The sequence below is a fragment of the Dromiciops gliroides genome, chromosome 2 (assembly GCF_019393635.1).
Source record: "Dromiciops gliroides isolate mDroGli1 chromosome 2, mDroGli1.pri, whole genome shotgun sequence".
In the NCBI taxonomy this organism is placed as follows: Eukaryota; Metazoa; Chordata; class Mammalia; order Microbiotheria; family Microbiotheriidae; genus Dromiciops; species Dromiciops gliroides.
The window spans coordinates 193,442,573-193,469,696 of NC_057862.1; the positions used below are offsets into that span (position 1 = coordinate 193,442,573).

General features: G+C 36.2%; 1 protein-coding gene across 1 annotated transcript in view; it reads right to left on the bottom strand.

Moving 5' to 3' along the window:
• Positions 1–27,124, bottom strand: part of ZNF106 (zinc finger protein 106) — a 99,159-nt gene that overhangs the window by 25,648 nt on the left and 46,387 nt on the right. Inside the window, 8 exon segments of the mRNA XM_043981917.1 lie at positions 628–773; positions 4,497–4,552; positions 5,209–5,989; positions 18,779–19,120; positions 19,537–19,597; positions 19,684–19,838; positions 22,891–22,960; positions 25,828–26,461. Coding sequence (XP_043837852.1) covers positions 628–773; positions 4,497–4,552; positions 5,209–5,989; positions 18,779–19,120; positions 19,537–19,597; positions 19,684–19,838; positions 22,891–22,960; positions 25,828–26,461 — 2,245 coding nt within the window.

Here is a 27,124-nt window from a genome sequence, read left to right on the forward strand (position 1 = left end):
ATATTCTACTTTTTTTCTTTCAACATTTATTAATCATTATTAGATTTAGCACACTGTGCCAAGTGTGGATTCAATCTTCATTTTGGATGTAGTACCTCAACTCTCTTTCTAGCAATCTCCACTATGTCCCAGAGAGAACACTAGGCTAAGAGAGCTTCTACATTCCTATCTCTAACACTGCAAACAAGTCCAGAGCTTTCTAGAGAATCCTCCCAGGGTAGAAGATTTGCTTGGGCCACTGCCTAGCTTCAGTTAGGCCCTGAACACAAGGGCATTTTCATAACTGTGCCATAGCAATGACTAATATTTAAAAGTTCACAGTATCATAAGATTTAGAACTGGAAGGGGCCTTAGAGGTCATTAAGTCTAATCCCTTCATTTTACAGATGAAGAAACTGGTAAGTTAGGTGACTTTCCTATAGTCATACAGATATCAAAGGACTGAGCAGGGATCTGAACATCGAGTTATTATTTTAGACACCAGAAAGTACTGGTTTTCCTACAAAATCATTAAAGATTAAATTAAAAACCAAGAATTAATTCAAAATTGGCAGCAATAATGAAACTAATTCTCCAAGTGTTGCTAGCCCAAATTTATCAAACAAAACCAAGGACCAGTCAACTTACCACCAAGTTATAGGCTCTCACTGTTTTATCAGCTGAACAGGTATACAGTAAGTTTCCAAAAATCTGAATAGCATTCACTGCAGCTTGATGTCCCTCAAAATTTCCTTCAGTGGGTTCTTCGTCATCTCCAGGCTCTGAAGAGATTTCTACAAGGCAAGGATGTATTTATCTTTTTAAATTAAGCTTTTATTGATGTCTTCCATTTTTTACATCATTATCATAATTGTCCCCATTATTACTCCTCCTCTAGAGAGCTATCTAATAAAAAGTATTTTTAAAAAGAACCCCCCCCCAAAAAAGGAAAAAAACAAATCAGTACAACTGATTGATACAGCAAAAAAATTCAAATACATGTACTATGTGCAACACCTGTGGACCTGCAACTTGCATGAAGGTTGGAGTATCCTGTCCTATCTTTTCACTCAAGTTCTGCTTGAACTGTTACATTCACTTTTGATTTTTTTTGTATGACTGCTTGTTTCATTTACACTATTATAACCACAGTCCACATTGTTTGTTTGGCTCTGCTTACTTCATCCTGCATCAGTTCTTATAGATCTTTCCATACTTCTTTGTGTTCATCACATACATCATTTCTTACAGCATTGTAACACTCCATTACATTCACATAATACAATTTGTGTGGCCATTCAAAGGGCATCCACTGCAGTTCCAATTCTTACCACAAAAGGTGATACTATAAATATTTTGTAGAATATGAAGACTTTCTTCTTATCGATGGCTTTACTAGGGTATGAACCTAGTGATGAAATCTCTGGTTCAAAAAGTATGGATGTTTTAGTTACTTTATGTGATTCTAAACAGCTTTCCAAAATAGATCTACCATTTCACAACTCTCCTGATGACACATTATTGTGTTGACAATTCCATAATACCTCGACATCAACCATTGCCATTTTTTGGTCATAATTGCAGGGTATAAGGTGAAATTCTGAGGTTGTTCTAATTTGTACTTCTCTAATTGTTATGATTTAGAGTATCTTTTCATTGCTTGTGAATTCTTGTTTTGACCACTTAACCACTGAGGAATGGCTATTAGTCTTATATACTTGTTAGTTGTTTATATGTTTTGGATTCCAAACCCTTATCTGAGAAATCTGACACTTTGCTTCCTTTCTTATCCTAAGTGGATTTATTTTGTCTATGCATAAAAGCTGTCTGTTTTATCTTTTGTAGTGCCTCTACCTTGTTTGATTAAGAATATATCTTCTAGGGGGCAGCTAGGTGGCGCAGTGGATAAAGCTCCGGCCCTGGAGTCAGGAGTACCCGAGTTCAAATCTGGCCTCAGACACTTGACACTTACTAGCTGTGTGACCCTAGGCAAGTCACTTAACCTCAATTGACTCACAAAAAAAAAAAAAAAAAGAATATATCTTCTATCCATACCCATGAGAGGTATATGATCTTCTTTTCTAGTATTTTAAAGTTGTTAGATCTTTAATATTAAAATCACATTTCCATTTAGAATAGACTTTGGAATACGGTAAAAGGTGTTGGCCTAAGTCTATTTTCCACCAGACTTGCTTTCCAGTTTTCCCACCATGTTTTACCAATTAAGGTTTTTTTTTCCTGGGTAATTTGTCAAAGACTGGGCTACTGAGTTCCATTGTTTCTGATTCTTCTTTACCTAGTCTGTTCCAGTGATCTACTTTTTAACCAGTATTAGATAGTTTTGATGACTAATCATTATTACATTTTGAAGTCTAGAAGGCTTTTCCCCCTTCATCTCTACCTCTTTTCACCATTTCATTTGATATCTAGATCCTTGGCTCATCCAAATGAATTCAGTTACTATTTTATCAAGTTATATGAAGTATCCTTGGTAATCTGATTGGTATAGCATTAAAAGTGTAAATTATTTTAGTAGTACTGTCATTTTTATTGTATTGGCACGACCTAACCAAAAATATTAAATATTCTTCCAGCAAAATTAAGCTGTTCTTTGTCATTGAATCTACACAATTCTTCTGTGTGCTTTGATAGGTTGATACCCTATTATTTTATGTATTTTGGAATGGGATTTCTCTCTTTTTCTTTCTTAGGACCTGTTATTATTACATAAAAATGCTGTTGCTTTTTGAGAATTTATTCTGTACCCTTCAACTTTGCTAAAGCTATTAATTGTACCAATTAATATCTTTGCTGAATCCCTAGAATTTCTCAAGTATAGCATCATGTTATCAACAAACAGGAATCATTTTATCTATTCTTTACCTATCTTTATACCTTTCTCATCCTTTACCCTTATACTTTAATTTCTTATTACTAGTGCTAACATTTGAAGAACTACATAAAATAACAGTGGCAAGAATGGGCATACATGATTTATTCCCATATTCATCAGAAAAGCTTCTATTATATCCCCATTGCATATAATGCTTGATTTTGGTTTTAGATAGATGCTTTTTCTGGTATTAACAAAAAAGGTTCCTCTATACCTGTACTTTGTAGGGTTTTTATTTTAGTGTAAAAGAAGTACACTTTGTCAAAAGCCTTTTCTGTATCTACTGAAATCATGAGTTTTGGAATATTTTGGTTTTTAATAGGATTAATTATGTTGACTGTTTTCCTAATGTTGAACCATTCTTGCAAGCCTGATATAAATTCAATTTGGTTGTAGTGAATTATTTCTTGGATAAATTGCTGTAGTCGTTTGAAAGAATTTTGTTTAAAATGAGTCAATGTTCACTAATGATACTGGCCTATACTTTTCCTTCTGTGATTTATCCTTCCTTGGTTTAGGTATTGGTACTACATTTGTTTGATAAAATGGATGTATATGGTAGGGTACTTTCTCTATTTTTGAGAATAATTTGTGATGTATGGGTATTAATTGATCTTTAGAAGTTTGATAGAATTTTCCTATGAATCCACCAGGAATGCTTTTTTTTTGGTAGCTCCTTTACAGCTTGTTCAATTTTCTTTTCTGAGATTGGCTTATTTAAGATGTCTACCTGGTCTTCTGATAGTCTGTGTATTTTACATTTCAGAAGAACGTCTTTTTGGGGGCAGCTAGGTGGCACAGTAGATAAAGTACCGGCCCTGGATTCAGGAGGATCTGAGTTCAAATAGTAACTGACACTTGACACTTACTAGCTGTGTGACCCTGGGCAAGTCACTTAACCCCAATTGCCTCACCAAAAACAAAAAAACAATGTCTTTTCAATTACAATTATGTCTGCCTGCGTCTAACAATAATATCCACAACAAACCACCACCACGGACAAAAAAATAATTATAGAATTACCCAAAATCAAAAGTTCTTAGCACACTTTCTGACATGTAGTATGCACTTAATAAATGTTTAATGACTAATATTAAAGAGGAGCTGATATATATATTGATGGTGCACAAAATCATTTTTACCAATATACCTATTTACCTATATTATCTCATGTGAGCCTCAAAACAACCCTTGCCAGTTTCACAGGCAAGGAAACAGGCTCAAAGAGATTAGTTGACTTACCCATGATCACACAGACAATAAACTAAAAGGTAGGAATCAAGATCTTTCCTGACAACAAGAGCTCTTTCTCTTACTGTCTTTCTGGTTAGAGATCTATTCCTCTCATTGGGCACTGCCTTCTTTAAATAATACTCTTGAAATGCAAATATCCCTGGAAGAAGCAAAAGAGTGAGTCACACCTTAAAACACTTTGTGTAAATTAGTTTGGTTTTTTTTTTTAAAGATTGAAAAGTAGATAAAGACAAACTTTACCTACTTTAAATTTTATTTGCTACTAGTTACCACTGAACTAAAACAATCTGATTAGGTCAAAAAAAGTAAGCTCTATTTTGGAAGTACATGCAATACAACTTTATGCAGTGATCCTTATACAATTAAATACCTGAAGAATTCTTTGACCCTTTTATCGAAGAGATGGAAGTCTGAGTTTCAGCCACACTACAAACGAAAAGCAGATACCTCAGCATTAACATTAACAGGCAAAATAGCAAAAATGAAAGCTTTTCTTTTAATTCAAGGAAGTCTTTTAAAATAGTAAGCTAGAGTGGCCAAATTGGCATCCCAGGCCCACCAAATGTCTGGCTTAATTAAACTGTCTTAATACTTACTTTGGTGGATATTTTAAAAAATGGATCCTCAAACAGAAAATGAGAGCTATTTCATACAAATCCTAAAGTGTGGTTTTTCTCCATCTTGTCCCCCTTACTCAAATTTGGGGGAAAAAATCTACATTTTCATTAATATAAGTATTCCCTCCAAAGATGTTGATCACAAGCCAATAACGGCTGACTGTCCTTTGATTTTGATCTCTGTTCTCCATAAATGTAATTACATGCGACAAGCTAGGAAGACTATTTATTCTTTTGACATCTTGGGGGTACCAATGGTACAGGTAAACTATCCACTAGATTGTCACTTGCTCTTGCCTTTTGACTACACACACACAAGCACATATATATGTGTATGTGTATGTATGTGTGTATATAGATGATGTATGTGTATAGATATAGATATAGATATGCAATCAGTATAAATGCTGATTCACAGCAGAAAGAAAATGTGAGAATCATGCTGTTCAGCCAAGATGTTATTACCTTCTAGGGATACCATCCTTATAATGTGTTCCAATTTCACTGGTAGAGCTTACTTCATCACACCCAGAACGAGATGCTTCCAGCAGGGACTGCTCTGGAGAGTTCCAGGCATCATCTTTACATGGACTATCTGGTTTCTCCTCTCCGGACTCAGATGACTCAATGGCTACCACTTCTAAATGAGGATTAGGAACCTCAAGGACTTCCAGGGAAGAGTCACTGTCAGGCTCATCTCTAGCTCTGTCTTGTTCCTGACCGGTTCTCCCCTCTTCCTGTGCCAAGGATGTGGATGTTGTAACTTTTCCTCCTTTTGTCATCTTTCCAGACTTGATTTTCCTTACAGGTTTGGCAGTAAAGACATCCTGCTCGGTGTCACTGTTCTCAGGCACATGGGTTGCACGCAGAGTTTTCTTTTTCCTGAGCTTCTTTTTTTTCTTGTTCCCCTTGCTTTCAGCTGAAGTCAGAGTGGATTCTGCTGGCTGTTCAGTCAACAGTGAGTGCCCCTTCTCCAAAGGAGTTTGTGAGGGAAAGGTCAGGCTCAAAAAGGAGCTGCTACAGGGCTCAACAACGCTGTTACTTTGGGCTGATACCTCCCCCTCTTTCTTTATGAGAAGAGGACCAATTAATTGCGAAGTAGATTGTTCTACTCTTCTGGCACCACCTTGCTGTTCCAGGGATGCCTTCAGTTCTTGGCTTGCTTGCTGTAAACTTTCTGTTAAGTGGGATAGGGACAATGTCCCAGCGATGATTGGGTACAACGAATAGTTGCCACTGATCTCTCCTAAGGAAGGGAAGGCAGAATTACTGCATTTTTCTTTGTACCAACTTAAGAACAAAAAAACCGATTTGGTATCACTTGTATGCAGAGAAGAGCACAATAATAACAGTTAATCTACATCTCAAAGATAACAAATTCCAGCTTTCCAGTCTAAGGCAAGGAAGCTTCCATCTTTATTGCAGGGCATAGTTGGTTTCTGGTATACATTTTCATTCAAATAGCTTAGAAACTTAGTATTTTAAAGCTATTTTTCTACAATATATTCTTTTGATAACTCCCAAACTTAAATTTACTTACTCCCCCCCAAAATTTTTTAAATAGTACATCAGAGGGGCAGCTAGGTGGCACAGTGGATAGAGCACCGGCCCTGGAGTCAGGAGTACCCGAGTTCAAATCTGGCCTCAGACACTTAACACTTACTAGCTGTGTGACCCTGGGCAAGTCACTTAACCCCAACTGCCTCACTTTAAAAAAAAAAAATAGTACATCAGATACCAATACTTAAATGACTTTTGTATTCCCCTACACAGTTAAAATAACTAGCTTTTCATTTTTTTTGCTTTGGAAACCAGACTGTCCCGTAATTCTTAATTATCTGCATCATAATGACTCTTTCAGTCTCAACAGGAATTTTTCAAGGACTTCATAGCTGTTCTAAAAATAAGTTCAATCAAAAACAGTTTGGCTTTGTTTCTTGCTAGCAGGCTGCTATCAGAGGAGCAGGAAAGGCATGTTATAGTCATGACAGCCCTAAGGGGAAAACTCTTAAGAACTAGGGCTGGAAGGGTCCTTAGATCTGATAGTCCAAGCCTCTCCCTTTACAAATAAGCAGAGGAGGCAAGTGATTTGTACAAAGTCATCCATGGAGTAAAAAGCAGAATCTAAATTTGAACTGAAGGTACAGAATTTCAACAGCATCATACTTAATGACTAATTGGTCTAAGGTGGGTAACTAGGAACAGTGTAAAGGTCTGGAGATGCAGCCCTAAGAAGGCAGGGGTATGGGAAACTATTAAATCCAACTGTTTTCCTTCTTTAAAAAAGCAGCAGAGGGGCAGCTAGGTGGCACAGTGGATAAAGCACTGGCCTTGGATTCAGGAGGACCTGAGTTCAAATCCAGCCTCAGACACTTGACACTTGCTATGTGACCCTGGGCAAGTCACTTAACCCTCATTGCCCCACAAAACAAAACAAAACAAAAAAGCAGCAGGAGGGGGCAGCTAGGTGGCGCAGTGGATAAACACTGGCCCTTGGATTCAGAAGGACCTGAGTTCAAATGCGGCCTCAGACACTTGATACTTACTAGCTGTGTGACCTTGGGCAAGTCACTTAACCCTCAAAGCCGTGGGGGGGAAAAGCAGCAGGGGTAGGTAGGTGACACAATGGATAAAGCACCAGCCCTAGATTCAGGAGGATCTGAGCTCAAAATCCGGCCTCTGAGACTTGACACTTAGTAGCTGTGTGACCCTGTGCAAGTCACTTAACCCTCATTGCCCTGCCCACCGCCCCCCCCAAGAAGCAGCAATGTTTTACATAATTGCACATGTATAACCCACATCTGATCGTTTACCACCCCAGGGAGTGAGGAGGGAGGGAAGGATAAAATTTGGAGCCTAGAACTATAAATAAAAATGTTTATTACTTTAAAAAAAGAAAGAAAAAGCAGCCCCGATTTGGCTGAATATTAACTATCACACTCCTTAAAGGAATACAAGTTAGAAACTTTTAAAACTCTACTTTTAATTAAAAGAAAGCAGGATCAGGAAAAACTACAAATGGCTCATTTACAATTTCCAGGTTGGGATCTTTGGGGGGAAAAGATCTGTCTCATCCTACCATACTGTGTTTTAGTCCTCAAATACCTAATAGTTTCTTTTCCGTACATCAATAGGAAATAAGCAGATCACCCTCAAATGGGCAAAAAAGGGAAAAACTCATCTCCCTGGGATCAGAAAGCAGATCTGTCATTAACATCTACATCTAAATTAACTTGTAGCAATACCCAAGGGAGATCTTTATTCTAGCCTACCTACCCTGTAAGTTTCAGCTTTCAATTATATTCCCAGTATCCTGAATACATGTATTTTATCACTGTCATGGACCTTAGTCCCAACTCTCTTCCTTTTGCATATGTATGGACCTTTACTGGCTGGACTGTTCTGACAGTCACTGTCAAGTTATTAAAGCCAAGCTCCTCATGCAAAAACTTACCTAATTAACTTCATTTTTTGAAAAAATCATTTGGCCATTTGTGCAGAATGTTAGTATTTATACTTCTGTGTGCTCAATAAATATACAATCCCATTTTCAAGGAAGATCTCATATTAGTATGAGTTGTTAGGTTAGTCTGTTAAGCTGTGTAATCGCCAAAGCTAAAAGATCCTAAGCTCGTGAAACTTTTGGAACACACATAAGAAAAAAAAAAAACAAAGGAGGTTCTATTACAGTTCAAATAAAGAATATATGCAAACATATCAATAGGGGTATAGGTAGGCAGATGCAGGGTTAGTTGGGGCAATCCCAAATCCATTCTTCTCCCTCTTGGCATACTGATACATAATTCACAGATAATTTAGGTGGGAGATGAAATTTTATAATAAAATCATTTAAATCTACAATGAAGTTATTGTTTCAAGAGAGAAAATTGAGCAATCTGGAAAATTATCATATGAATGTTAGAATACTCAATTTAGGAAATTCTATTTCCCTATTACATTAAGAAATGAATTGGGGGGGGGGGGCACTAGGTAGTGCAGTGGATAAAGCAACAGCTCTGAATTCAGGAGGACCCGAGTTCAAATTTGACCTCAGACACTTGACACTTACTAGCTGTGTTTACCCTGGGCAAGTCACTTAACCCTCATTACCCCCATCACGACACCCCCCCCCCCCAAAAAAAAAAAGAAGAAAGAATTTTGGGGCTCTGCTATTCCTTGGTGTGCCATTTTTGTCATATTTCTAAGATTCCCCTGTGACTATTACTGAAGTTCATTTTGACCTTGACTGAATGGCTCTATAGGAAATTATTCTAGAGGGAAATATGAGATAAATCATTCATCCTACAAACCCTGGAATTAAGTCTTAGCAGACTGTTATGTGGGAGTTCTCTAATATCCCTCTAATTCTTATCTCTATCACTTGGTCACAGATTCTGGCTCAGTGGTTAGCCTCAGAGACCATGGAATCCTGAACACAGCATTCCCTCTTCCTCTTGCCAAAGAGAGTCCTGCTGAGATTAAAATGTCTCTAACAATAGGGAAAGCAGTCTTGTATACTAGAAAGTATAAATTTTTTTGGTGCAATTAGGAAAAGCTGAAATAGGAAATCTGAGTGAAGTATGTGTAAACACAAAGGTCTACTTTTGAAATGATAGTAGCACAGGGTCACTGATTTAGAAGTAAAAAGGTTCTTAAAGGCCATTTATTCCAAACACCTTTTACATATGAGTAAACTAAGACCCAAATAGCTGAGAAACTTGCCCAAAGACAGTTAGGAAGAAAATGTCACAGGTTCATATTCAAACTCAAGTCCTCTGACTCCAAATTCACCTCTTTACACAGTAACCCAGCTTTTTTAGTTGCACTTTCAACTGTGTTCTATTTGAGGCAATAAGGTTTTTTTCTTCAGTGAACTTTTGTTTCTCTTTTACCATCTGGCCAATTTTGCTTTTTTACAGTGAATTTATTTTCTTCAGTGAATTTTTTCCATCTTGCCACTTCTGGTTTTTTTAGGAAGTTCAAGAAATAGGTTGGAAAAAAAGCAAACAACAAACACAGAACAAGACCATAAAAAGCTATTAAAATAAAAAAAATTTTAAAAGCCACCATGATGAAAGAAGATCTCAAGACACAAATTCAGAAAACAAAGAAATTAAAACAGCCAAAAGCAAAATAAGAATTCCTAGAAGAGCTAAAGAAAAAAAAGATTTTTCAAAATCAAGAGTGGTAGGAGAAAAACTGTGTGAAGAAATGAAAACAAAGGAAGAAATTATGAAAACACAGAAGAAAAAAACTTCCTAAAAAAAAAACAGAATTGGCAAAATGGAAAAAATTCACTGAAGAAAATAACTGTAAAAAAGCAAAATTGGCCAAATGGTAAAAGAGAAACAAAAGTTCACTGAAGAAAAAAATTCCTTAAAAATAAGAATTGGGGGGCAAGCTAGGTGGCACAGTAGATAAGCACCGGGCCTAGATTCAGAAGGACCTGAGTTCAAATCCGACCTCAGGCACTTAACACTTACTAGTTGTGTGGCCCTGGGCAAGTCACTTAACCCTCAATGCCCCGCAAAAAAAAAAAAAAAAAGAATTGGGCAAGTGGAAACTTATAACTCCATGGGACACCAAGAAACAACAAAGTCAAAAGAATGGAAAAAAACCAACCATAGAGAAATGTGAAATAACTCATCAGTAAAACAACTGACCTAGAAAATAGATCAAGAAGATCAGATGATTTAAGAACTATTGGATTACCTATAAGCCATTATCAACAAAAGAGGCTAGACATCACCTTTTAAGAAATTATCAAGAAAAACTTCTCTGGTAATCTAGAAACAGAAGGTAAAAGGGAAATTGAAAGAATCCACCAATCATGTCCTGAAAGAGATCCCAAAATGAAAACTGCCAAGAATATTGGAGCCAAATCCCAGAGTTCCCAAGTCAAAGAGAAAATACTTCAAAAGCAGACAGAGGAGAAGCTAGATGGCACAGTGGATAAAGCACCATCTCTGGATTCAGAAGGACCTGAGTTCAAATCCGAGTTCAGATACTTGACACTTACTAGCTGTGTAACCCTGAGCAAGTCAACCCCAACTGCCTCACCAAAAAAAAGGGGAGAAAAAAGGAAAAAAAAAGAGTGGAGAGCTTGGAATGTGATATTTCAAAAGACAAAAGCTGGGATTACATCTAAGAATAACCTACCTAGCAAAACAGTGTACAATTCTTTAAGAGGAAAAAATGGATATGTATTTAATGCAATAGAGAACTTTCAAGCATTCCTTATGAAAATACCAGGGCAAAAGAGAAAATATGACTTTCAATACAAAGAGAAGCATCAAAAGAGAAAAATGAAAGAGAAATCATAAGAGAGTTAATAAGGTTAAACTATATTTCTATATGGGAACAATACATGTATCTTCTAAAAACTTTATCACCACTAGAACAGATGGAAGGATTCTACATATCAAGAGGGTACAAGAGTGAGCTAATCATATTGGGATAATGGTTTAAAAAAAATGGATAAGTAAGAATGAGTGATACCCTGGGAGAAGGGGCAAAGGAAAGGAAGAATGGGAGGAATTATTTCAAATTTTTAAAGTATCCAAGAAATAACTTTTACAGTGGAGGGGAAAATGGTGTGGGGGGTGGGCAATGCTTGAATCTCATTCACATCTAAACTGATTCAAAAGAGGGAAATTCTCACATTCCACTACCACCACCTGTCTCTGTAATAGAAATCTATCTTAGCCAACAGGGAAGTAGAAAGAGGAAAGGTTTAAAAAAAAGGGGGTGTGTGATAAAATGGAGGGGAGATAAAAGAAAGTAGTACTCAGCAGAAAAACTGACTTTAGAAGACAGGATAAAAAGAGAGAAAAAAAGATAAAGAGAAAAAAACAGGATAGAAGGAAATGCAGTTAGTAACCATAACCATAAATGTGAATGGGATGAACTCATTCAAAAACCAGAATGGATTAGAAACCAAAATTCAACAATATGCTGCTTACAAGAAACACACATGAAAAAGTTAAAATGGAGTTAAAATAAAGGGCTGAAGCAGAATCTTTTATCCATTAAAAAAAAAGCAAAAAAACGTGGGAGTAGCAATCACGATCTCAAACAAAACAAAACTAATTAAAAGGAAAACTGCATCTTGCTAAAAGGAACCACAAACCTTAAAGTAATATCAATACTAAACATATGTGCATCAAATGGGAGAGCATCCAAATTCTTAAGAGAGAATTTAAATGAATTCCTGGAGGAAATGGCAAAACTATAATAGTGAGGGAAGACCAACTTTCTCCCCTCAGAGATACGTAAATCTAATCATAAAATAATTTAAGAAAAGTCAAGAAGATGAATACAATCTTAAGAAAAGTTAGATATATATAATAGACTTCTGGAGAAAACTGAATGGGACAAGGAAGGAGTATATTTTTTCCTCAAGTGTACATGGTGCCTGTACAAAAAGTGACCATGTATTAGGACATAAAAACTTCAGAACCAAAATTTTAAAAGGAGAAATATTAGATGTACCCTTCTCAGACCACAATGCAATAAAAATTATATTTAATAAGGGGCTGTGAAAGCATACATTAAAAGCTAATTGAAAACTAAATAATCTAATCCCAAAGAATGAGTGGGTCAAAGAACAAATCATAGAAATAACCAATAACTTCATTAAAGAGATTGACAATGAGACAACATTCTAAAATTTTGGGGATCCAGCCAAAGCAGTATCTGTAAATGCATATATCAACAAAAGAGGCAAAGAACATATCAATGAATTGGACATGCTACAAAAGAAAAAAAAAGGAAAAAGAACAAATTAAAATTCCCCAATTAAATGCCAAAATGGATTGAAATCCTGAAAAACCAAAGAAACAATAAAACTGAAAGTTTTTAAAAAATCATTTAACTAATAAATACAAGTAGGAGCTGGTTTTGTATAATAAAAAGAAAATTAAAAACCAACCAATAAAAAATAAACCATTGGTGAATTTAGTGTTTTTAAAAGAAAACGGGAGCAGCTAGGTGGCACACTGGATAGAGCACCAGCCCTGGAGTCAGGAGGACCTGAGTTCAAATCCAGACACAGACATTCGACACTTACTAGCTGTGTGACCCTGGGCAAGTCATTAACCCCAACTGTCTCATCCAAAAAAAAAAAAAAAAAGAAAACCAAATTATTATTAAAAATGAAAAGGGTGAATTCACTACTAATGAAGATAAAATTAAAGCAATTATTAGGACTTATTTTGTCCAATTCTATGCCAACAGACAATCTAAGTAAAATGGATGAATATTTACAAAAATATAAACCATCCAGGGCAGCTAGATGGCCCAATGGATAAAGCACCAGCCCTGGATTCAGGAGGACCTGAGTTCAAATGTGGCCTCAAAACACTTGACACTTACTAGAGCTGTGTGACCCTGAGCAGTCACTTAACCTTCACTGCCCTGCAAAAAATAAAATAATTAAACGTCCAGATTAGTAAAAGAAGAAATAGAATATTAAAATGACTCTTTAGGGGCAGCTAGGTGGCACAGTGGATAGAGCACTGGCCCTGGAGTCAGGAGTACCTGAGTTCAAATCCGGCCTCAGACACTCAACACTTACTAGCTGTGTGACCCTGGGCAAGTCACTAAACCCCAATTGCCTCACAAAAAAAAAAAAAAAAAGACTCTTTTTCAGAAAAAGAATTGAATATGTCATCAATGAGCACCCTAAGAAAAAATCCCCAGGACCAAATGGATTCACAAGTAAATTCTACCAAACCTTTAAGGACAATTAATTCCAATACCACATAAAAATTTGAAAAAATACTTAAGGAGCCTCACCAAACTCCTTTTATGACAAAAACAGAGAAAAAACCATAGACCATTTCCCTAATGAGTATTGACTCAAAAATTTAAAATAAAACACTAGCAAAGAGATTACAGAAATACATGACAAAGATGACCAGGTGGGATTAATATTAGGAATTCAGGGCGGGTTCAATATTAGGAAAACTATCAGCATAATTGACCATATCAATAAAAATAACAAAAATCTTATGATTAAATCAACAGATGCACAAAAAGCCTTTGACAAAATACAACACTCATTCCTATTAAAAACACTAGAAATCTTAGAAATAAATGGAGCCTTTCTTTAACTAAGAATTATCTTTCTAACACCAAGCGCAAGCATCATCTGTAAGGGGAATAAACTTGAAGCCTTCCTAATAAGATGCCCATGATTACCACAATGTTGTATTAGAAATGCTAGCTATAGCAATAAACCAAGAAAAAGAAACTGAAGAAATAAAAATGGGCAATGAGGATACGAAACCATCACCTCTTTGCAGATAATATGATGGTATACTTTGAGAACGTCAGAGAATCAACAAAGAATTAGTTTAACAACAACTAACAACTTCAGAAAAGTTGAAGGATCTAAAATAAATCCACATAAATCATAAGTATTTTTATATACTACCAACAAAACTCAGAAGCAAGAGACAGAAAGAGAAATTCAATTTAAAATAACTTCAGACAATATAAAGTACTTGGGAATTTACCTGCCAAGACAAACCCAAGGACTATAGAAACACAATTACAAAATACTTTTCACAATAAAAACAGATTTAAACAACTGGAGAAATATAATTGCTCATGAGTAGGCTGAACCAATATCATAAAAAAAAATTCTACCTAAGTTAATTTACTAATTTATTCAGCATCATGCCAATCTAAATACCAAAGAATTATTTTATAAAGGTAGAAAAAATAGTAACAAAATTCATCTGGAAGAAAAAAAAAGCAAGACTGTCAAGAAAATCAAGGGAAAAAATGTTAAAGGCAGCCTAGGAGTTCTAGATTTCAAACTATATTACAAAACAATAATCATCAAAACAATCTGGTACTGGCTAAGAAATAGAGTGGTGGGGGCAGCTAAAAGGCACAGCAGATAGAGCACCAGCCGTGGAATCAGGAGGACCTGAGTTCAAATTTGGCCTCAGACACTTGACACTTACTAGCTGTGTGACCCTAGGCAAGTCACTTAACCCCAATTGCCTCACCCCACCCCCCAACCACCAAAAAAAAAAGAAAGAGAGTGGTGGATCAGTGGAATAGATTAGGGACACAATACGAAATAGTAAACAACCCTAGTGACCTAGTGTTTGATAAACTGAAAGATCCAAACTTTTGGGGTAAGAACTCAATATCTAACAAAAATTGCTTGGGAAATCTGGAAAGCAGTTTAGCAAAAAGTAGGCTTAGACCAAGTTCTTACAACATACATCAAGATATGGTCAAAAATGGATAAATAACTTAATACATAAAGGGTACTATTATTAGTAAATTAGGGGAGCATGGAATAATTTACTTGTCATAACTATGAATGAGGGAAGAGTTTATGTCCAAACAAGAGACAGAGAAGATTACGGGAAATAAATAAGATCATTTTGACTACATGAAATTAAAAAGCTTTTGCTCAAACAATGTAGCCAAAATTAGAAATAAAACAGGAAACTAGAAAATCTTGTAGCAAGTTTTTCTGATAAAGAACTCATTTCTCAAAAATATCTGGAGTTGAGCCAAATTTATAAAATAATTTATTATTAAATTTAAATTTATTTAAAAATAGGCATTTTCCAGTTGACAGTCAACGGATATGAACAGGCAGTTTTAAGAAGAAATCAAAGCAGCACTGGCCCTGGATTCAGGAGTACCTGAGTTCAAATCCGGCCTCGGACACTTGACACTTACTAGCTGTGTGACCCTAGGCAAGTCACTTAACCTCAATTGACTCACCAAAAAAAAAAAAAAAAGAAAGAAAAGAAAAAGAAGAAATCAAAGCTATCAATGGTCACATAAAAAATTTTCTAAATCACTGATTAGAGAAACAAATTAAAACAACCCTTGAGATACCTCACTTTACATCTATTAGACTGGCAAGCATGACAGAGAAAAAAAGAAAGAAATGCTGGAGGGGGTGTGGGATATTAATGCAGTGTTGGTGAAGTTGCGAACTAGTCCAACCATTCTGGAAAACAATTTGAAGCTATGCCAAAAGAGCTATAAAACTGTGTCTACCCTTTAACCCAACAATATCATTATTAGGTCTGTATCCCAAAGAGAAATTTATAGAAGCTCCTTTTGAGACAACAAAGGATTGGAAATCAATGGGATGCCCATCAATTGGGGAATGTCTAAACAACTGTGGTACAGCATATTATTCTAATGTAATATTCTTGTGCTATAAGAAATGATGAGCAGGATAGTTTCACCTGGGGAGACATATATGAACTCGTGCAAAGTGAAGTGAACAGAACCAAGAACACTGTACACAGTAACAGCAATATTGTAAGGATGCTCAATGGTAAAGACTTATCTACTCTGATCATGACAATGATATAAGACAATTCCAAAGGACACAGGATGAAAAATGCTGTCCACTTCCAAAGAAAGAACTAATGAAAGCATACTTTGTTTTAAATTTTATTTTTATTATTTTAATTTGTGTTTTCTTGGCAATGTGGCTAATATGGAAATCAAACTGCTTGCCTTCTCAAAGAGGAGGAAGATACGGAAAGAAGGGAGGGAGAGAACTCAGAATTCAAGGCTTTTTTAAAATGATAGCTAAAAAGTGTTTATGGGGGCAGCTAGGTGGCACAGTGGTTATAGCACCAGCCCTGGATTCAGGTTCAAATCCAGCTTCAAACGCTTGACACTACCTGTGTGACCCTGGCAAGTTACTTAAACCTCACTGCCCCCCCCCCCCAAAAGTGTTTACCTGTAATTGGGAAATATTTAACAAAATAAATAAAAATAATTGGGAGGGGAGGAGCTTTTGGCTCCCACTGGGGGGGCTTGGAGAAGTATAGAAGAAATGATTCAGTCCAAAAATATAAGGCAAATTGTCTAATTTCAAAGAGTGCACTATGTAGTAACACTATAATCAGGATGGAGAGATCTAGAATGAAACAATGTATTACAAAATAAATAAAAATGAAAAAAATCCCCATGTTAGAATGAGAAATCAACGTATAAATTGGTTTTATAATAAGCAAAACATTGTACAGAACTGGTCTTTAAGAGGAAATTATCTTTAGCAACAATCTGAAGACAAAAAATACAGGCAAGGATATTTCAGAGTGAAGAATGAATTCTCCAAAATGGGGAGGCAGGGAGGTTATTGCCTAATGATAGAGTTCAATGTCACAACCTAAACTAAGAGACTGGCAAAAACTTAGAAAAGCCATACGGATTTTAATGGCAAACAGACAGTTTTATAGGAATTCATTTGTTAAATAACATCATCAGTTTGATTATTGTTATGGACTACCATTGTGATCTGATAGTATTCTCTCTAAGATGACTTCTGGATAGTCACTAGAGAATACAAAATTGGCCAATGGATTTACTGAACAGCCAGCCCATATAAATATATGGATTCTGATATAAAGGAGATAACCAAACTTACCGGGGAATGCTGATATATTAAATATGTATGAATTTTAGTTCTTAAAAAAACAAAAACAAAAACCTGAAGTTATGCCCCTGATGGCTAAAAATTAAATTCATACTGCTTTTCCTTGGAAAAAACTACTGAATTCAGAGAACTGCTACTCAGATTGCAAACTACTATGATAGTCACGTGGGTGGCGTTTTGGTTTTTTTAAAGTGTCTTTATTGGCCCCCTTAAATTTGGGAAGAGTAAATTAGGAATTCTCCACCTTGGACTACAAATCAGGAGTAAACCAACACTAAAGTCAACAAACTGGTATAGTTTGACCCAAGGGAGCTTTATCATTTCCTATAGATGATTTAGGAGGCTTCAAGGCTGAAAAAGAAATCTTGGTTGTGCTGAAGTGCCCAAACCAAATCCCACTGGGTAAAATTAGTGGAATATACTCCAGAGACTCAAGTAAACTGGTTTATTTAGAACATCACTTGGAGAACTACCTGTACTGAGGGATTAAAGTAAGCATGTCCCAACCAAAACAAAAGCATGTAACTTCAGGTATGTATGAAGATACATAAATTCTAAGATTATGTCAATAAGAATGTATTGTGGATAATAACTAACTGGTTATATTGTTGTGTACATAATGAGCACATTCATAAGCAAATCAGGTATTAGTATGAGGTCCAGTTAACGGTCACAATATATAGTCTATAATCCCTTTTATTAATATTTTTACAATATATCATCAAAGAAAAGTTGTGATTTTTAACATATGCATCCCCAGTATTAACTCAGCTTCTAAAACTGTCCTTTATACAGACATCATTCTTCTCTCTCTCAGTCTTAAATTTTTCCATTATTCATTCAGGAACTCCTAGCCCATCCTGACCTTCAGAAAATCCTTAAGACTCCTCCTGATAGGTAATTTTATTACCTCCTGCTGGGGACCAGAGTTGGTAGGAATTACTTTTTGGCTGGTCAAGGCAAAAAGAAAAAAAAAAAAAGTCGTGGCAGACTGAGAAATTCCATTGTAATCTGTCTTATTTTCCAAATTCTGGCTCTTCTATGATACATGCTGATGAAAAGCAGTGCACTGATGTTATATTATATCCTACATCAATGGTTTTCACGTGATCTGAGTTTTAGCATTTTCCAAGTTTTCTAACCATTCCCACTTTGTCTAAGGCTTACATTTAATTGATACTAATAGTTAGAATAATAGGAACAGATAGTATTCAAGTAACTATGCTGACTCTCACCTTAACAGGCCTATAATTCTTTAAAAAGAAAATAACCAGCTCATTATTGATTTTAGCAAATGATTTCTCTAAAAAAGTAGTAGGGAGCCATACCTAGAGATCTTAAAATTATAGCAAGTTGTGGAAAGACCTAAAGCTGTGCCAGATCTGTCCAACAAGCCTTAGAGAAAAAAGAAAAAAAAAAACTAAAATAAAAGATGTCATAACGCTCTTCATCTTAAAAGGCATGTACTCATGCTGCAGTATTACAGAATAACTTGTGACAGTCAGCCTACCAGAAGTAACTATACTAGCTGACATTTTGCCCTATTTCCCTTCCTTAAGATCATCTATCCTTAATGCAGAAGAAAGCTAACTGACATACTATTCGTTTGTAGCAATTCCTCAGAAGCACTGCAGGCTGAATCCTGTAGCACAGCATTCATATTTTCTTGCTCAGGAGACATGGGCTCTTGTTTAATCTGCACTGATGAGTCTGGAGCTGGGGATGTGAGACTCCCAGGAGCCTGGAAAGCAGGTGGTGTGCACACTCGAAGTGGCACTCCAGGGGCAGATGGTGATATATTAGAAGGGTGAGTATCCAGAAAAAGAGGAAAAAAGGGGCTAGGCAGAGGAGGGGGATCAGCAACTGTCTGGGATCTGCTCTTTCTCTCACGAGAAGGACTGCAGGGGACCTGTTCTGTCCGCTCAGGAGGTTCATAAGTTTCTGTAGAAAAGAGAACAAATATATGTATATAATTCATCTAAAGTTAACGAATTCTAAACAAAAGGAAAAAAGAAATCAAGAATTAAGATTTATATTTGCATAGGACATCATAATTTTATAATTCCCATTTCTCTATAAATTCTAAAGCCCCTTAATAACAACTCTTTTATGAATGACTAATTTTTCTCATTCCTATGTGGCAGGTTGTATGTCCACTTATACCCCAAAATCAAGGCTCAAGAAAGTTAATAACTCATCTAAGGACACAAAAGGACTTAAGTCAGAACTTGAATAAAATTCAGGGTTCTTAAATTTCCTTAAGAAAAAGTATCTTCTGTCCATGATGATATCTTGTTGCTTACAACATTTCAGATGTGTTTTTATGCAAAGCAAAGTCCATGAGATCCTCTTGGTACCTTGTAGTCCTTGTAGTATCTGTATTCTGTGGGTCCTTAGGGCGCTCATCTCCATAGTTATCTAAGAAGAAAGAGTAGGATTTTGCCCTTTGAAGTTCAATACAAACAACTATTTCCAAAAAAGACATAAAGATTCCATTCAATTACCTGCTGCTTCAGCACAAGTAGCCTTTGGACTTCCACATATGCTGCCTGCAGGGCTGCCCGGGCCTGCAGAAGGTTGTTATCCATACACTGCAGGGATTTACTCAGCTCCTCTTCCCTTAGAGAAATATTCAGCAGCTGGTCAACCTGAGATCGTTCTGCCAACAGAAAATTGGGCCCACTTTAGCAGAGGAAGCTTTCATTTCATACAGCTCTTTAGTAACCATTTTTGTTTTCTATTTATAATAGGATTTCTTGCTTTAAGTCACCATTAATTACACTCATGCTTTTTTTGTTTCTTAAACGCAGGTAAAGTGTTATGTTGTGAAAGTTTTCTACAAAATATAAAAGCAAATGGTCTTGGCCATCTGGATGCTAATTTAAGGGCTTTCAAAGTTTCACATCACACAAAACATCTTACTCCTAAAATATATATGGTAGCATTTAATATAACATAAATACATTTCTATCAAACCCATGCTTCTTACTACTTAATATAGTTCTTTCAAAAAATAACTTTTAATACAAGTTTTATAAACCTTCCCAAAGCTTAATACTCTAATATCATCTTTTAACATGGTACATGGATATACACATACCACCCAGCCCAATTGGCTGGAAGACCCTATATATACAAAGCATCTCAAGAAAACTTATAATCTACTTGGGGAGACAAGACATTGTTATAGACATGATCTGTAAGTGATGATCCAAACAGGCTTGCACCTCTACTGAATTAAAATAATGTCACATAAATGAGAAAAGAAAGGAAAATGTGTATTTATAAACAACTTTCCCCATAAATAAGGCAACTAAGAAAATTCATAATCAATCTACAGCAAACAACTACACCTGATTCTTATCATTTTGGTGGATAAAACCTCCAACATAAAACCATTTAATAGTATTCAACACTAATTGAAATGATATAGACTAAGTGCTCAAATTAAGTTAAAGAACTTAATATCAGGGCATTTAAACAACTGTGGATCTGTTTAATTTCATTAAAGGAACATTTAAAAAATTTTAATTCCCTAAAAGATTAATTGTACTTATAGTAACAACTATTTAGTATTCATTGTCTGCCCACTTAAAAAACTAATTATTTTGGAAATAATGAAGTTAATACCAAAGCACACTAATAAGATGTATTTCAGAATATATTTTAAATGACACAAATATCTCAATAATCTCACTTCCTTTCATCTTTAAGTTTTTTGTTCTCTGGAGATACTCTTAATAGCTCATATACATATGTTTGTGTGTATACACCCACATGTGCATGCACCTGCACACACATACATACATACACACACACACACACACACACATACACACACACTCTTTAAAGTTTATAAAACATTTTCTTCACAACCACTTAGCTAAATAAGTACAATAAGGAAAGTGATTTTTATTTACTTTGTAAATCCCTTCCTGTTATCTTACTTACATCACCTTCCTCCCTTTCCCATAGGAGGTTTTGAACAATAATTCAATTAGTTTTTCATAACCACCCCCACACACAAAATCACCATGATTTGCTTAAATTCTCTGTTAAATAGTTTAGTGGTATCTTTATAAAGCAAAGGCACTAAATATCCCAACTTCTATCTAAAAGAATGAATCAAAAGTTTATAACTATGAAAACTTTTAAATAGTGAATAGAGCAAAATTATTAGTTTAGACTAGTTTCAAAAAATAAATCAATCTCTTATATGCCGTTCAGCATTAACCTGCACTGTCCATTGCCTACTAGAAAGGGACTAGAACAAGGTAGAAGCACATTCTAGATAGCAATACCAAAGGTATGCCTGTATCACAGAAAAAAGCAGTATGATATAGTTGATCAAGTGCTGACCTTAAAGTCAAGAAGACTTTCAAAACCTACCCAATACTTCCTTTGCAACCAAAACATGTGACCTCTTTCTGCCTGTTTCCTCATCTATTAAAAAGCTAAGATGATATATGTAAACCTTAAAAGTATCCTGAAATATTATTTATTTATAAGTAGTATGATATGGGAGGTAGAGAGAGGGAGGTCTTAAAGACAGAACATGGGTTGAAGTTCCTTCTCTTCTGACACATAAATGGTTACATGATCCTAAAGTAAGTCACTTAACATTTTGATGTCCCAGAAAAGACTTAAGATTCAACTGCAGAAGAGGAAAATTATCTTCACTAGCACAGAGGATGTTCTCATTGAGGGTGCCTTACAAACAAGTGTCACTACCTAAACAACACCCAAGAGACATAATATCTCACCCCTTGCATGATACCTAATAAATAATAAGTCTACCAAGAGGCACCACAATCCAGGAAAAAAATAGCTAGAGAAAGCTTGCAATGCAATGTGAGGTGGAAAAGTTATGCACAAAACAGAACTAAAGAGACTTTCTGGATTTGGATTTTACCTGAGTGTACGGAATATCAAAACTTTCGGCATTGAAATGACCATAAGGCTACAATTATGTCACAAAAATACGTTAACTTTAACCTCTTGTAATATAAATCAAGATGTTTCCATTATTTTATTGAAAAGTGCAACTAAAGATATTAGTAAAAATATGCTCTATCCTAATAGTACTTATAATCAAGAGAATCAATAACCAAAAATAACCAAATTTCCACAATTTTGTTTTGTATAATTTAATTCCTTTTTCCTTCTGAACACAAACACCAAATAAAACGAGCACTTTCATACACAGAAGAAAAAGGATTCTACATTAAACTGTGAATCTCTACTATGTACAATTTGCTTTTCTTTTTATTATTATTATTATTTTAAGTTAGGCAACTGGGGTTAAGTGACTTGCCCAGGGTCACAGAGCTAGTAAGTGTCAAGTGTCTGAGGCCAAATTTGAACTCAGGTACTCCTGACTCCAGGGCCAGTGCTCTATTCACTGCGCCACCTAGCTGCCCCAATTTGCTTTCCTTTTTAAGAATACAATTTAATAATTTTCAACGTCATCCTGCTTTTTTTTAAACTGGGATTCCTTCTGGTCTTCCTTCCACTCCCCTCACTCAAAGGGAAAGAGAAAACCAAAATTTTTGTTTAAAAAAAAAAAAAGATCAAGGGGAAACAAACTCACCACACCGACCAATCCTGAAAATGTATGCCATATTCTACAACTTAAATCTATTATCTGTAAGGAGGTGGATATCAAATGATAAGCTCAACCCCTGTCCTTCCTCAAAATAATGAAACCATACCTTTTTTGCCTTTAATTTTCCTTCTTTTATTCTTTCTTTCCAGACTTGGAAGCTCAGGTGAAGATCCATCCTGTCAGAATGAAAATACAAATATGACCTGAATTAGTGGTATTTAATATGTAAATGCTACTTCATAATAAGGAGGAAAGGTTGAGGCTAAAGTAATATGGAAAGGAAAGATGTACAATTGCATATTGAAAAGAACAATTTTATACCCAATAGGTACTAAATACATATTTGCTAAATTAAATATAAAACAGCATTCCAACTAAAAGAATATACTGTTGAACAGAAACTGTTTTCTTTCTTTTTGAACATTAAATTTAAAAGTAGGGAAGGGCTTGATAAATTTGTTTTGAATCTATGAATCTAGACACTGATCTGAATTTTCAGTTTTCAAGAAAAGAAAAACCAAGGCAAGGAATGGAGGTGGCAAAAGAAGGTTGGGAGCTGCCAGGGTGGAAGAAAGTACAATGAGACAGACAGACCAAAAAAAGATTAAAAAAAACAAGCTACCATCTGGGTTCTCAATCTTAAATTGATACTAAGTGGAATACAGAGTCTACATAAGACAACTATATAGTATCTACAAAATACCCTCTGGAAAAGCTCAAAGAGAAAGTTGAGTATATCTGACCAGGTACTTTGGAGCCAATTTCAATTCAACAAGCATTTATCAAGCTGAGTACAAGACAATGAATGTCCCAGGAGATACTAAGACAAAAATGAAAAACAGTCCATCCTGTTCTCAAGTAACTTACATTTTACTGGATGAGATATTGCACACAGATAAGCAAATACAATATAACAAGAGATGCGTGGGGAGGGAGATACTTAAGGACTAAGGGGGATAAGGAAAGGAGTAGGTGGGACATGTACTGAGTCTTGAAAGAAGCAAAAGTGGGGGCAGCTAGGTGGCTCAGTGGATAGAGCACTAGCCCTGGATTCGGGAGGACCAGAGTTCAAATCCAACCTCAAACACTTGACACTTACTAGCTGTGTGACCCTGGGCAAGTCACTTAACCCCCATTGCCTCACCCCCTCCCCCAAAAAAGAAAGAAAGAGAGAAGCAAAAGTGAGGAGGAATAGCATTAGAAGCAGGAAGGCAGGATAGCCTGCTCACGGGCAAAAAACTGGGGAGGGAATGCCCTCAAAAAATAGCAAGGAAACCAGTTTGATGGGAATACTGAGTGTAAAAAGGAATAAAATGATGAAAGGCAGCCTGGAAAGGTAGGATAAGGCCAGTCAGAGAAGAATTTTAAATGCTAGGGGACAGAATTTGTATTTTATCCCAGAGGAGATACAAAAGCCCCTAGGACTACTTGAATAGGGGAGTACAGGATCAAGTTGTACTAATCCCCAGTTTCACAACTAAATGCTGGTAAACAGAATCCAGGACTGAGGTAGAAATCAAGAATATCCACCTCAACCTGTACTAGAACACAGTCTACCTCAAAAGGTATACACTAACTGAATATTTAAAAAGGGCCCAAAGCAAACCCTTATTGCTGTTAGAACCAAATAGCACCAATCTAGAGCTATAAACTAATAAACTCTTATAGTAGAACATGAACATAATTTAATATTTTAAAAAAAACACAAAAACAAAGGAACACTTCAATAAATCCTGACAAGGCAAAAATGATAATACTAGGGACTACAATGAAATGATGCCATTCTGGGATTTGTCAAGGCCTGGAATCAAACTATCTGTAAGCTTTTCTAAGTCACCTCAACATGGTATTTATTATCCAAATAGTGATCAGCTCCAACAGAATCCAATTACATGAAGCCAATTTTGAGCTTCAGCCCTTAAACAATGTCACAAGTATTATTACACACCTACTATGTGTGGGCGATGTATAAAGTGCTGGACACAGACAGGTAGAAAAGGTATGCTGCTACTGCCCCTACAGGCTTAAAGGAATGCCTACCTTTTATAATTTCCATGAGACACAATCATTCATACAAAAGTTGACTCGGGAAATATACTGCCTGTCTCAAGCTACTAAAGTCGTTTTTCAAATCAACCATCAAGCACCTAATATAGCCACAAAATAAGTTTAAAGCATTGTTCCTTCGAAGCAGCACAGAAGGCCCCTAAGACTTGAGTCTAAGGATTAGGATTCAAGAGCTGGCTTTGCCAATTACTAGCCTTGTGACCTTGGGCTAAGGATCTGGGCGTCTATTTCATGCACTGGCACCTTCCAGGCCTAATATTCTACAATTCTACAAGATCCTTCTCCTTTGTGAGCTGCCACCATAGCTGCACTTTCTCACCATAGACAAGAAAGAGGGAGAGGAGGCAGGGGATTCCACATGGGATTAAGAGGCAAAATTCCACCCTCCGGTTTACACCCAAAGTACCAATCTCAGTGCTAGAGGTCTTTATGACATCGAACTCTGCCTTCCTCCTCTTAGCTCTCTCCCTTCCTTTTGGTAGGGAGGCAGAACAAAAACAATAACAATGAAATAGGTTCCCAATTGGGCCAGGAAAGGCAAGAGAAGGGAAAGGTGGAGTAAGAGCACACAGATCTAATGATATTTCCAAGATTATTTTGGTTGTGTGCTTATTATCTAACTTATAACATCCTAACAGAGTACATTTGTGAAAAGCAAGTCAAGTTACATCTACAAGCATATTCAAATATTAACAATTGTTCTCAGTCATTTTAAAGATGATTTCCTCTTAGATCACATACTTAGCAGAATTAAACGAGTTAAAAAAAACAAAAACAAAAACAAAAAAACTAGGACAACAAAAATTAAACTGGAAAAAAAGCATCCCCAGCCTAAATAAATCTTGTAGTTCACTCCCACTCCCACCCCCACTCCTTCTGCACAGCCCCTACCCCCACCCCACCTGAGGTTACACCAAGACTTGTGAAGTGATCACAATGGTTCAGCCCAGAGAGCACTGGCCCTCCTCATACTTACTCCGGTTGCTCTGCGTTTCTTCCGGATGCCCTGGCTGTCATTCTGCTCTGCCCCAGAGGTACAGCTGCTGTCTGTAGCAGCATCCACCAAACTAGAGATGCCACAGGAGACATTAGATAATAACGAGTTCCCTTCTCCGTTACTTTCCTGAGTGTTCTGGTTCTCAGAAAGGGGTGTTGAGCTCTCCTGCCTACTCAGTTCTTCTTGTCTGGCAGAGCGCACCAAGGATAGCATTCGGTCAGGGGGCAACTGAGCACTATGCCTCCTTCGAGTTGCAACACTTTCAACCCTTTCAACTGCCCTTGGGGAAGAAGTCAGAGGCACTATGTCTTGTTTAAGGTTCACGTTTGCTTTCTGACCTTGGGCTGTCTGCAATGAGTTACTGGGTGGAACAATCTGCTGTGGCTCATTCTCCTTTCCTGTGGCCTGCTCAGTGAAGAAACTGTACATGGAGGGAGTCCTGTCCATGATCACACTGCTCTCAGAAAGACTGCGTTTTCTTGCCAATGCAGGTGATGTAGCAATGGAAATGCCTTCCCATTGGAAACCTTCTAAACTGGACAGGTCAGGTTCCTCATCCAAATCCAATACCTCCTGCTCATTTGGCACTAGGGGTACCATCTCTATGCCAAACCTTAAACAAAGAGCAGAAACAGAAAATGAGTACTGCTCATATAGTGGAAAAACAATAATTAGCTTTTACTTAAAGAAGTCAAATGTGCCCTCTCAATTGAGAAAGAAGTCTATAAAAATATAGCAATCTTTTTCAACACACACTTGTTTCGTGATACTGAAACCTATTGTTTTTACATTATCTTCATTGCCTATAAATATAGCCTTTCTCTATCCCTATCCAGAGGGCCATCTATCCCTTATAGCAACGAACAAAAAAGGAGGGGGGAAAAAGCAGGTTAACAGAACTAACCAACATATTAAACAAGTCAAGTAAACCTCCTCTATCATATTCAGAAACACTGAGGTGCCTTACAAGTTTGATCAGAATACTTATAAATTGACACAAGCTAGTCCTAGGAGTCACACACCTATAGTGAAGTTTAAGCAATAAATTTATTTTGAAAATTTGTTTACTCTTTGGAAAATCTTCAATGTTAGGTTTTTAGTGATTGATAACTACAAGTAATTATTAAATTTCCAGAATTATCAATGCACAAATCATGTTTTTATAGACAGAATGAATGAGTTACACAATTTTAATTCTCCTCGTTTCCATTTTGTTATTATGATGAATTTATTCTCCACATCTGTCCCTATGCAAGCAACCACTATCAGCTACACA